The sequence below is a fragment of the Myotis daubentonii genome, chromosome 9 (assembly GCF_963259705.1).
Source record: "Myotis daubentonii chromosome 9, mMyoDau2.1, whole genome shotgun sequence".
Lineage (NCBI taxonomy): Eukaryota > Metazoa > Chordata > Mammalia > Chiroptera > Vespertilionidae > Myotis > Myotis daubentonii.
Genome location: NC_081848.1, coordinates 62,092,120 through 62,104,308, shown reverse-complemented (window position 1 = coordinate 62,104,308; position 12,189 = coordinate 62,092,120). Strand labels below are relative to the sequence as shown.

General features: G+C 36.0%; 1 protein-coding gene across 2 annotated transcripts in view; it reads left to right on the top strand.

Moving 5' to 3' along the window:
- KIF18A (kinesin family member 18A) overlaps positions 1-12,189 on the top strand; it is an 81,161-nt gene that overhangs the window by 8,691 nt on the left and 60,281 nt on the right. For both annotated transcript variants that reach the window (XM_059709177.1, XM_059709178.1), the window contains exons 3-7: positions 2,262-2,626; positions 4,839-4,996; positions 7,819-7,923; positions 8,364-8,474; positions 10,546-10,743. In XM_059709177.1, coding sequence (XP_059565160.1) covers positions 2,302-2,626; positions 4,839-4,996; positions 7,819-7,923; positions 8,364-8,474; positions 10,546-10,743 — 897 coding nt within the window. In that variant the 5' untranslated portion in view covers positions 2,262-2,301. The remainder of the gene's footprint in view (positions 1-2,261; positions 2,627-4,838; positions 4,997-7,818; positions 7,924-8,363; positions 8,475-10,545; positions 10,744-12,189) is intronic.

Here is a 12,189-nt window from a genome sequence, read left to right as displayed (position 1 = left end):
TGTCTGGCTTCGGTCGGAACTCGAAGGCAGCTTTCTCTCCGAGGTTTGCAGCGGTTGCTGGGACTCTATGAGGCAGAGCCCTTAGGGACAGGACTGAGAGCAGCCATAACTGCTCGCTCCCCCGGGGACCCGCCCTGCCCAAGCCCTGCACAGAGCCATTTGCCGGATAGCCTCAGGCAAACACTGGATTAGCACCTCCCTAGAGATCCAGCACAGAAGCTCTCCCACTGCAGACACAGCAGACTCTCATAGCCAGTTAGCCTGGAGGTCAAATCACCCCCGGTATTGCCAACAACAATCAAGGCTTAACTACAACAAGACTGCGCACAAAGACCACTAGGGGGTGCACCAAGAAAGCATAAAAAATGCGGAGACAAAGAAACAGGACAAAACTGTCACTGGAGGATATTGAGTTCAGAACCACACTTTTAAGGTCTCTTAAGAACTGTCTAGAAGCCGCCGATAAATGTAGTGAGATCCTCAAGAAATCTAATGAGACCCTCAATGTTATGATGAAGAACCAACTAGAAATTAAGCATACACAGACTGAAATAACGAATACTATACAGACTCCCAACAGCAGACCAGAGGAACGCAAGAATCAAGGCAAAGATTTGAAATGCGAAGAAGCAAAAAACACCCAACCAGAAAAGCAAAATGAAAAAAGAATCCGAAAATACGAAGATAGTGAAAGGAGCCTCTGGGACAGCTTCAAGCGTACCAACATCAGAATTATAGGGGTGGCAGAAGATGAGAGAGAGCAAGATATTGAAAACCTATTTGAAGAAATAATGACAGAAAACTTCCCTCACCTGGTGAAAGAAATAGACTTACAGGTCCAGGAAGCGCAGAGAACCCCAAACAAAAGGAATCCAAAGAGGACCACACCAAGACACATCATAATTAAAATGCCAAGAGCAAAAGACAAAGAGAATCTGAAAAGCAGCAAGGGAAAGAAACTCAGTTACCTACAAGGGAATACCCATACAACTGTCAGCTGATTTCTCAACAGAAACTTTGCAGGCCAGAAGGGAATGGCAAGAAATATTCAAAGTGATGAATACCAAGAACCTACAATCAAGATTACTTTATCCAGCAAAGCTATCATTCAGAATTGAAGGTCAGATAAAGAGCTTCACAGATAAGGAAAAGCTAAAGGAGTTTATCACCACCAAACCAGTATTATATGAAATGCTGAAAGGTATCCTTTAAGAAGAGGAAGAAGAAGAAAAAGGTAAAGATACAAATTATGAACAACAAACATGCATCTATCAACAAGTGAATCTAAGAATCAAGTGAATAAATAATCTGGTGATCATAATATAATCAGGGACATAGAAAGGGAATGCACTGACTATTCTTGGGGGGGAAAGGGGTGTGGGAGATGCGGGAAGAGACTGGACAAAAATCGTGCACCTATGGATGAGGACAGTGGGTGGGGAGTGAGGGCGGAGGGTGGGGCGGGAACTGGGAGGAGGGGAGTTATGGGTGGGAAAAAGAGGAACAAATGTAATAATCTGAACAATAAAGATTTAATTTAAAAAAATAATAATAATTTAAAAAATAAAGTTAAATTTATTGGGGTAACTTGGTTAATAAATTTATATAGGTTTCAAGTGTACAGTTCTGAGACACATAATCCTTATATTGCATTATGTGCCCACCTCCCAAAGTCAAATCTTCTGTCACTATATATTTAACCCCTTTTACCTTTTACTTTACCCCAGCCCACTCCCTTCCCTCTGGTAACCACCATATTATTGTCTGTGTCTGTGAGTTTTTCTTTCTTTTTCTTGTTTGTTCATTGGTTGCTTTCAGTTTTATGTTTCACATATGAGTAAAAGCATATGGTTCCTAACTTCTGTCTGACTTATTTTGCATGTAACTTTTGACTCTCCCAAAACTTTACTAATAGCCCACTGTTGACTAGAAATCTTACCAATAATATAAAAGGTCAATTAACAATATTTTGTATGCATTATGTACTATATTCTTATAATAAAGTAAGATAAAAAATGTTATTTAGAAAATCATAAGGAAGAGAAAATGCATTTACAGTATTTATTTTTAAAAACCTGCAAAGAAGTGAACCCACACAGTATAAACCCATGTTGTTCAACAGGCAACTCTATATATTTCCAGTAACATTTACCAGGTGAGTGGAACAGCCTTAAAATCTTTTTTCAATGAATACTACATGCCAGTCATTTTGCAGGCATGTAGAACTAATATTAAAACTTTATGTTTCTTTTTAATTTTAGGTATTTAGCTGTTCATATAAACGAATCAAGATAACCAACCATGTCTGTCACTGAAGAAGACCTGTGTCACCACATGAAAGTAGTTGTTCGTGTGCGTCCTGAGAACACAAAGGAAAAGGCAGCTGGATTCCATAAAGTGGCCCATGTTGTGGATAAGCATATTCTAGTTTTTGATCCCAAACAACAAGAAATCAGTTTTTTCCGTGGAAAGAAATCTGGAAATCGAGATATTACAAAGAAACAAAATAAGGATCTTAAGTTTGTATTTGATGCTGTTTTTGATGAAACTTCAACTCAATTAGAAGTTTTTGAACACACTACTAAGCCAATTCTTCGGAGTTTTTTGAATGGATATAATTGCACAGGTAATTACTTCAGTTGGGGTTTAATTTTCCTGTCTGATTTTAGTTTTTACATTAGAAGAAACATCTACTTGGCCTTTTCCTCTAAATACCAATTTTAAGGTGCATGTTTGCTAAAATTATTGAATTCAGTAGACTTTCATTGTAAATGCAAACTTTATTGAAATTTAGTCATCATATATAACATATCATTTGTGAAACTTTCTCTTTCAACGTCTTGCTATGGTCCCTATAGACAATCATCCTTTCAATTTGTTATTAAACCACAGGCTTCTTATAATTGATGCCAGATTTCTCACAATTTGAGTTTATAATAGTTTCACTGCTTACCCTTATAACTATCTATCCCTGTGGAATAGTCAGACATTTTTTGGACACTTGGCATTTTCTTTATAGCACGTTTCTTTTTTTCCCCCAATATCTTGAAAGAAAAATGTTAAAAGCCCATGTTAATTGGATTTCAAGTGCTTTGTTAGCATATCTTCAGCCAAAAAATAATGTCTAGTGCCTTTCATAGACCTATAATAATTTTCCGTTCAAAATTGCCATCTTGATTTCCTAGAAAGAGATATGTCCAAAAGGCCAGCTATGTCTCTATGCTTACAAGGCACTTAATACCACTATTCATATCTTACTTTTGGAATTACCACAGTTTATGGCATTTTCTTTAAGATGCCCCAAAACTATAACATATTTTACTGTCTCTCACTGACTCATTCAGTTTTATTACAGAAGACTTATCCTCTTGGTCCAGCAAGAAAGAAATGTCATTTATTGATTATATTGCTATGATTCTGAATTTTAGCATATATTCTTTTCTTCATTCATGGAATTCCATATTGTCTCTAAAGATTTTTGATTTTGTTTACATCAAATAAACAAAAATCTACCAACTGAATCTTTGGTCTCTTCTTGGCTTTAACTTTATATTCTTATCTAGCTCTCTTAAGACTTCTTGATATACTATGGTCTTACATAAAATAGAACAAAATGAAACATACATCACTTTAATTCATTCTTCTGAAAAGTATTTTTGTAGTTTAACATTTAGCTTAGCAGAGAAATTTAACTTATAAAAATATTCTCACCAGTAATAATATGAGGAACTATTGCCTTAACTCAATCTTATGGTGGGTATTAGCCATATGTGGACTTTTTTTGCATTAATATTGTGATGCTATTTGACATATTGGAACTTTTGGTTTTGCATTAATATTGTGATGGGTATTTGCCATATGTGGACTTTTTCTTGCATTTGAAAAAAACAACACTTTTATGTGTTACTGGATAGAATCTTGAAAACCAAGTAATTTGCGTAAGACATTTTTTTGTTGTTTTAAATTTTAAAATGAATTTTATAAATGGTTTCAATCTAGAACTCATTCACTCAGCAAACTTGTATCGAATACCTGCTTTGTGCCAGGTGGCTTGTTAAGTGTGAAGGATATCTGGCCTCTGCCTTAGCAGAACTCAGAGTTGGAAATACACTGTGATATGTGCTGGAATAGAAAGTTGTGTGGCATATACTGAGGGCTCAAATAAGGGAGTAGACGTTTCTGCCTAAGACTGTCAGGGAAAGCACAGAAAAGTGACATTTGTGCTGAATATTTAGAACAGATAAAAGTTTTCTAGTTGGATTAAATAGAGGAACTTTCCAGGACAAAGGCAGTGGAGTAGGAAGAGAGCAGCACTTGAGGAGAACTTCAAATAATCTAGTGTACCTAGACTACAGCAAGGGAGAAATAGGCTAGAGCGGTAACCAGACACCCTCTCTTAGAGTGCCTAATAGTATTCCAAGGTGAGGAATTTGAATTTCCTCCTGTAGGACTGGAACTATTACACAGCTTTAACATATTCAAATTTCATTTTTCATAAAAGTAACTGCACAAATTCTATGGGATGGAACAAGATTGAGACTAATAGGGAGACATAATTGATTATTTAAAATGTGTAAGTTTGCTGTAGAAGATTGGGAACAGGGAGCCAGGTAGTTGGTTGGTGGTACCATAAATCAGAATAGGGAATATAGGAGTAAAAGTCAATTTTTGCGAACATTGCAGGTTTTAAGGATAAGACTATAAATTAATTTTGTGTCTATCTGTTGAGTTTAAAGTTACTGTTGAGCATATCCAGATGGAACTATCCACTAGACAGGGGCTACAGTAATGGTATCTGTCATAACAGAGCGCTTTGATCCCTTTTCATAAAAACCCAGTACTTGCATATGGTGCCACTGGAGCTGGGAAGACCCACACGATGCTAGGATCAGCTACTGAACCTGGAGTGATGTATCTAACCTTGTTAGACCTTTACAAATCCATAGATGAGATTAAAGAAGAGAAAATATGTAGTACCGCAGTTTCTTATCTGGAGGTAAGTTGGCAATAGCATTCTTTAGATTAATCAATAATATTGAGAACTCTTTCTTTAAGAAGTTCCATGGTCCATTTAAATTATTCTGCCATATAGGAATTTTCTCATGAATATATAACACCATTTTTAAGTGCCTGTGATGCATCTTTCTCTTTTTCCCGTATTTTATTTGGCATATCTGACTTGCATAAAAGTAGCAAGAGTAGTACAAAGAACTTCCAGATACCCTTCACCCAGATTCCCCATATTGTTACCATTTGACCACCTTTGCTTTCTCTCTCTTTATGTGTGTGTAGCTGTTTCTTTTTTCTAAACTGCTGAAGTTACAGACTTCTAGAAGTTTCCTTAAATAACCACTGAAGAGTTATCAGGAAATTAATAATGATATACTGTTACCTAATCCATAGACCTTAATAAGAGTTTGCTATTGATTCTAATAATGCCCTTTATTAGAAAAGAAAATCTAAGATCCTTAGTTGCATTCAGTTGTCCTAACTCTTTAGTCTCCTTAATCTGGATTTCTTTTCTATGTTTTTGCTGTCATAAAACTCTTAGTTTGGTTTGTCACGATTAGAATTTGGGTATGCACTGGCAGAAGTACCACACAAGTGACTTTGTGTTCTTATGACATCATATCAAGAGGCTTAAGTGTTTAGTTAGTCCCATTACTAGCTATGTTAACTTTGATCAATTTCATCATGCTGGTGTCTGCAAAGTTTCTGCATTGTCAAGACTACTTTAACTTTTGTAATTAAAAAGTACCTTGTAGGGAGAATATGTAAATATCTTCTTTCTCAAACTTTCATCCACTGATGATTCATGCTTGAGTCAATTATTATGATGTTAGATGATTATGATTTTAAATTCCTTCATTTCTTCTACATTTATTCATTGGCTGTCTACTGTAAAGAGAGCTTCTCTTTCCTTTATTGTATCAGTGTGAACTCATCAAATTGTTAACATAACTCTCAATAGTTTATAACCTCTTTCTGTAATTATTTATTTATATGCTGAAATTGTGCCAATCAAGGAAGGCTCTTTTGTGCTGTCTCCTAGGTCCTTCTGACATGCCCCATCATTTCTGTAGGCCACCTATCCTTTTACTAATAGCTGACATTCAACACATCATAACTAAGTGCCAGGCATTCTAACTTTGAATTTGGATAGTGTTTCAGAAACCAGTACAGAAACATAAATTCCTGATTTTACTGCCTATTCATTTGTGGTGTCAGAAAAAATTCTACTCGTTACAGCTCTTAAATTGATACCTTATAATTAAGCTCCTACATTTCAAAAATTCATTAAGATTATGTATGTTGCTAAAAATTTTCATCTTAGTCTATAGGACTTGAAGATAAAAGAGAAGTAAAACTCACTTCCTATAGTTAAGTATGGAAAGCAATTATTCTGAGCATAATTAGAAAAGAGCATGGCAGTATTGGTTATTTCTTTTTTAGATCCCTTCATAACTGGGAGAATTTTAAAGTTTTTTTTAATGTTTTTAATCATTTTTCCTTTCTTTTAATCTACTTTCATTTTATTGGGAAGGCAATGTCTAATCTAATGGTTTTCCTCTTGGGCTGTGCACCAGAATTGGCTATGGAGCTTTTTAAAAATAGACATGCCTGGACCTCACCCCCTGGACATTTTAATTTAATAGGTCTGGATTGTGGCCGAGGCATCTATGTTTTTAGAAAGCTCCCAGGTGGTTCTGACTACCTTGAGAATGATTGTTCTAATTGCGTTTTTTCTATGATTTAAGTGGGTAAGGGAAAGCACTAGAAAAGTGACTGCTACTTCAGAAAAATAAGAGCCAAAAATGTAGCTCTTGAATATTTTACTACTTTAAAGAGTTTATTACATTTAAAAATGGTTGTCATTTATTGTTAAAAATTTTACTAGCCATGAATTGTCACTATGGTCTATTTCTAAGAACATGGAAATATCAGTGGTAGTTGTCATTTAGTTAGGAACTAGAAAACTTAGTACCTTTAGTAAATTCATAAAATTCGGTCAATAAAATTATTTATATGCATTACTTAAAAAGATAAAAATTACTAAAAAAAAAAAATATATATCAGAGACATAAAGTACAGATGTGTATTCAATACCATGTAGTAGAGTGAGGATATTTGGCCTTCAGTCTCCTCTGCTGTTACCTTCGTGGACATGGGACAAATCGCTTAACCTTTTAGGGCCTTGGTTCCTTCATTATTCAAATGGGGGCAGGGGGTTCCATTATGGAATTATCATAAAAAATGCATGTTAAATTAATGTAATTGAAGGATAAATGGAATAAAACACTATCCATCCTTGAGTATGAGTTTTCTTTAACTTTTGAGCTGTAAAATTTTTAAAAGTTTGGTCTACTTGGGCATCATGAAATAATAAATGTCTTCTTCAGTGAGAACCATGCCACCTCCATATAACTTACATTTCAGATCCACTAGAATTTCCCAAGACCGTGTGTCCTTTATATTTCCAGGAAATTGGTAAAGGCAATTCCAGCTATCTTATTTATCTTTCACTGAAATCATCAAGTTAGCAATTACGGGATGAGCGTATAATGACTCCACCTTTAAATTTAAATTTCAAGCCTATGTAGTTAAACTCTATGTAGTTAAACTCTTCTGTTTCCTCAGATGGTAGAATACTAATGGCAACATGAGGTAGAAGGAATGAGATGAACTAAATGAGCTGCAATTTGTCTTTAAGATAAAATTCTAATATAAACTTAAATCAGCAATGTATGCCTGTTTGTGATGTTATCACTATTGTTTTAAGATCAGTGTTAAAGCAGTTATTTTTATTTTTATTTTAAGGTATATAATGAGCAGATTCGTGACCTCTTAGTAAATTCAGGGCCACTTGCTGTCCGGGAAGATGCCCAAAAAGGGGTCATAGTTCAGGGGTTGACTTTACATCAGGTATGTTTATAAACATTTCCTCTGTTCCGATAACAAGTTTGCTTATTTAGCCATTTATTTATTCTTCACTGTGCTTGAGAAAAAAGAAAAATAATGAAGTACAAACTTAAACACGGTGCATCTTCAGTTTTATTTTGTTTTCCTTGAAATAATTAAAAGAGCTTTTCTTTTAAAAATATTCTTGAACATTTAATATCATGTATTACTTTCTTTAATACATTTATATTTTATCTGCTCAGAAGACGAGGCTTTATCTTTTATTCCTCATGTAACACCAATGTACAAAGCAAATGATATACAGTCAATATTTAATAGGATTTAAATTATAGAAAGCTTTTTCTCACTTTTTTTTATCTTTAAAACTCTTCTTGCTTGTTGAACATGTATTAAAAAATTTAAACTCAGATGGCTAATTTGTATATATTTTTAAACTTCTCTAGCCCAAGTCCTCGGAAGAAATTTTACACTTGTTGGACAATGGGAACAAAAACAGGACACAACATCCTACTGATATGAATGCCACATCTTCTCGTTCTCATGCTGTTTTCCAGGTAACAAGTCACTAGACCAGTGGTCGGCATGCGGCTCTTTGGCCCCTTGAGTGTGGCTCTTCTGCAAAATACCAACTTCTGCACATGGGCCACAAAGTTTCAATCGCACTGTACATGCACGCCCGCACGTGGTATTTTGTGGAAGAGCCACACTCAAGGGGCCAAAGAGTCGCATGTGGCTCGCGAGCTGCAGTTTGCCGACCACCGCACTAGACTATTGCTCTTAAAGTTGAATTTAAAATAAATGAAGCCAAATTTGTGGATTGTAATTTTCACACATACAAAAAATTTTTTCATCTATGTACTTTCCTACTTCTTAGCTCTTTCTTTACTTTGCAGCTTTGAGAAGATTCTATCCAGAATATTTAGAAATGAGATGATGTAAAACAGAAATATAAATTTTACCTGGTTAAAGATATAGTGGATAAGAAGTATTGGAGTTTTTTCTTTCTTTTTTTTTAAAAAAATTGGTGAAAATATTTAATATTTCCAAAGCATAAACTTATATTCAGAGCAAACTTTATAGATCTAGATTTACATAACCAAGGAATTGGGGAGATACTGATTCACTTTTTAAAAGATTTCATCATAGTGACCATATAAAGTAGTTGCATTTTTTAAGAAAGTGCAATTCAGTTGATACAGTACTTTTAAGAATTCTAAATGCATAGGTTAGATATTATTTCTTACAGCTTCTAGTCCTGTTAAAGCCAAATGATTATATAGCTTTATTATGGACTAGAGGCCCTGTGCGCCAAATTCGTGCACTGGGGGGATGGGGGGTGGTCACCTCAGCCTGGCCTGTGCCCTCTCGCAGTCTGGGACTCCTCGGGAGAGGCTCCTGCCACTGCAGCTGCGCTCGCCAGCCATGAGCCTGGCTTCTGGCTGAGCGGCGCTCACCCTGTGAGAGCGCACCGAGCACCAGGGGGCAGTTTTTGCGTTAAGCGTGAGTCCCCTGGTGGTCAGTGTGCATCATAGCGACTGGTCATTCTAACGCAATAGTCGCTTACGTTTTTGTTATATAGACTAGAGGCCCGGTACACAAAATTCATGCACGGGGGGGGGGGGGCGGGGCGGAGGTGACCCTCAGCCCAGCCTGCATCCTCTCCGATCTGGGACCCTTCAGGGAATGTCCGACTGCCGATCCCTATGGGATCGGGCCTAACCCGGCAGCCGGACATCCCTCTAACAATCCAGGACCCTGCCTCCCAACTGCTCGCCTACCTACCTGCCTGATTGCCCCTAACCGCTTCTGCCTGCCAGCCTGATTGACACCTAACCGCTCCACTGCCAGCCCAGTTGCCCCCCAACTACCCTCCCCTGCAGGCCTGGTCCCCCCAAACTGCCCACCTCTGCAGGCCCGGTCACGCCCAACTGCCCTCTGCTGGCCTGTTCGCCCCCACTGCCCTCCCCTGCCGGCCATCTTGTGATGACATGGGGGCGGCCATCTTGTGCGAGGGTGTGGTAGTCAATTTGCACATTACCTCTTTTATATTGGATTATGCTATGTAGAACTCATTTTATAAAAATTGTTATAGTTGAAAGAATTCATATCTGAGGCAATCAAGTCATTCAGAAAGTCTCCAATCCCACAAAATTGTTTTAATCTTTTATATTCTTACCACTGACTTTATTTATCAGTAGTCTTGAGAGAAATATTTATCTGTAATTACACACAACAATTTGGAGAACTGGGGTAAATTTACTCTTTGAATTGGGTCAACATTCAAATTCAGCTTTCCTTTGGGAACAATCCCTGCAGACATGCAAAGCATTCTGACCACCGCCTTTGATGTTCTCTTAGGGACATTATTTCTAAAGAACTTGTGCTCCATTGCCATCTCCGATAATCCCATGATCTGAGTCAAGGGTTACCAGATACAAATAGTGGTTGTTTTTTACCTTAGTCCAGCCAACACTTATTTGTCCTCTGGACACATTTTCTTTTCCAATTTTTCTCAACTTTGGTAATTACTTCTAGTATTCTTAAATATCAGCCAAAGTAAACTGTACATTTCCCTTTTAATTTTGTTAAATCTTCTCATATTCCCTATTCCTTAATTTCAAAAAGATTTATTTGCGACAACAAGACAAAACAGCAAGTATTGATCAAAATGTCCGAATTGCCAAGATGTCCCTCATTGACCTGGCCGGGTCTGAGAGAGCCAGTGCTACCAGTGCTAAAGGGACCCGGTTCAGAGAAGGCACAAATATTAACCGATCACTTCTAGCTCTTGGGAATGTCATCAATGCTTTAGCAGATACAAAGGTAGGTACTATATGTTTATTTGTTTAAATATTTTGAAATATTGAAGTATGTCTAATTCCTAGAGAGATAACTATTTAATATGATTTTGTTTTAAACATCTATTAATGAAATTTCAAGAGTACATCAATAACTTTTATATACAGAGCAAAGACTTCAGAAGGCCTAGTATATCAAATAAAGCTATGGTTCTGTGTTTTTTTAATTTCTAGTTTTATAACCAGAATTTGTTTAATGAAAAGTTTTGAATATAAGTTTGATAGTTAATATTTTATGGTGCTTTCTCATTACTTATTTTGAACTTGATTTTTAAAGTCAGTATGTAATGATCCCTACACAGCAAGCATGATAATTGAATTGGCATGAAGACACAAAGCACATCTTAAAGCAGTGGTTCTCAACCTTTTGGCCCTTTAAATACAGTTCCTCATGTTGTGACCCAACCATAAAATTATTTTTGTTGCTACTTCATAACTGTAATGTTGCTACTGTTATGAATCGTAATGTAAATATCTGATATCCAGGATGGTCTTAGGCGACTCCTGTGAAAGGGTCATTCGACTGTCAAAGGGGTCGCGACCCACAGGTTGAGAACCGCTGTCTTAGAGAAACTAAAAACTGTTCTGGTTAGTATTTTTATATACTGTAAAATTGGGTTAAATATTAAAGAGTTTTGATTTTTCTTAGAGAGGAAGAGGAACTTAAGCTATAAAATGTAATTAAATTACCTAGGTTAAATAGGTTAGTGTTTATTGGATGCCTTTAGGGCATTTAAAATATTTTACATCTACTATATGCCAGAAGTGCTTACTAGAATACAGCATATTTGACAGTTTTTGTATTTGTAAAAAATGACTTTTTTAAAAGTTAAAATACAATCATTTAATTTAAGTTCAATCAGCCTCAAAAGCTTTAGAAAAATTATGGTGAAGTTTTTAAAATGTTGCCTTTTGATTTAGTATCAAGTATTTGAAAATGATTTGAGGACCCTTTTTAAAATATGTAGTTATTGAAATCACATGAAGATTGCAAAAACAAGGTGACTTTTATATTTTAACTTAAAACTTTAAACATGTAAGCAGACAGCATGGTAGAGACTGATTTTCTACGTTTAAACTATGGCATTTTTTTTCATACTTCCTTAATTTTTAATATTTGACTCCCATAGAGTCATTTATGAGTCAGTGTTTAATGAATGTGTTGTACATGAAAAATCATTTCAATTACCAGCAATACACATTCTACAGTTTCAAAAACTGTAGATGGGAAGCACAGTAATACTGGGAATTGGGAGACCTAGGGCCCACTTCTAGGTCTGAATTACCAGCCATGTGAACTGAAACATGTCATTTTGCTTTTTACTTAGTTCAAATTTTCCTCTTCTGTAATATCAAAGCTATCCATTGGATAACATCAGTTTGCTTTTAGCTTAACGTTATAATGCTCTGT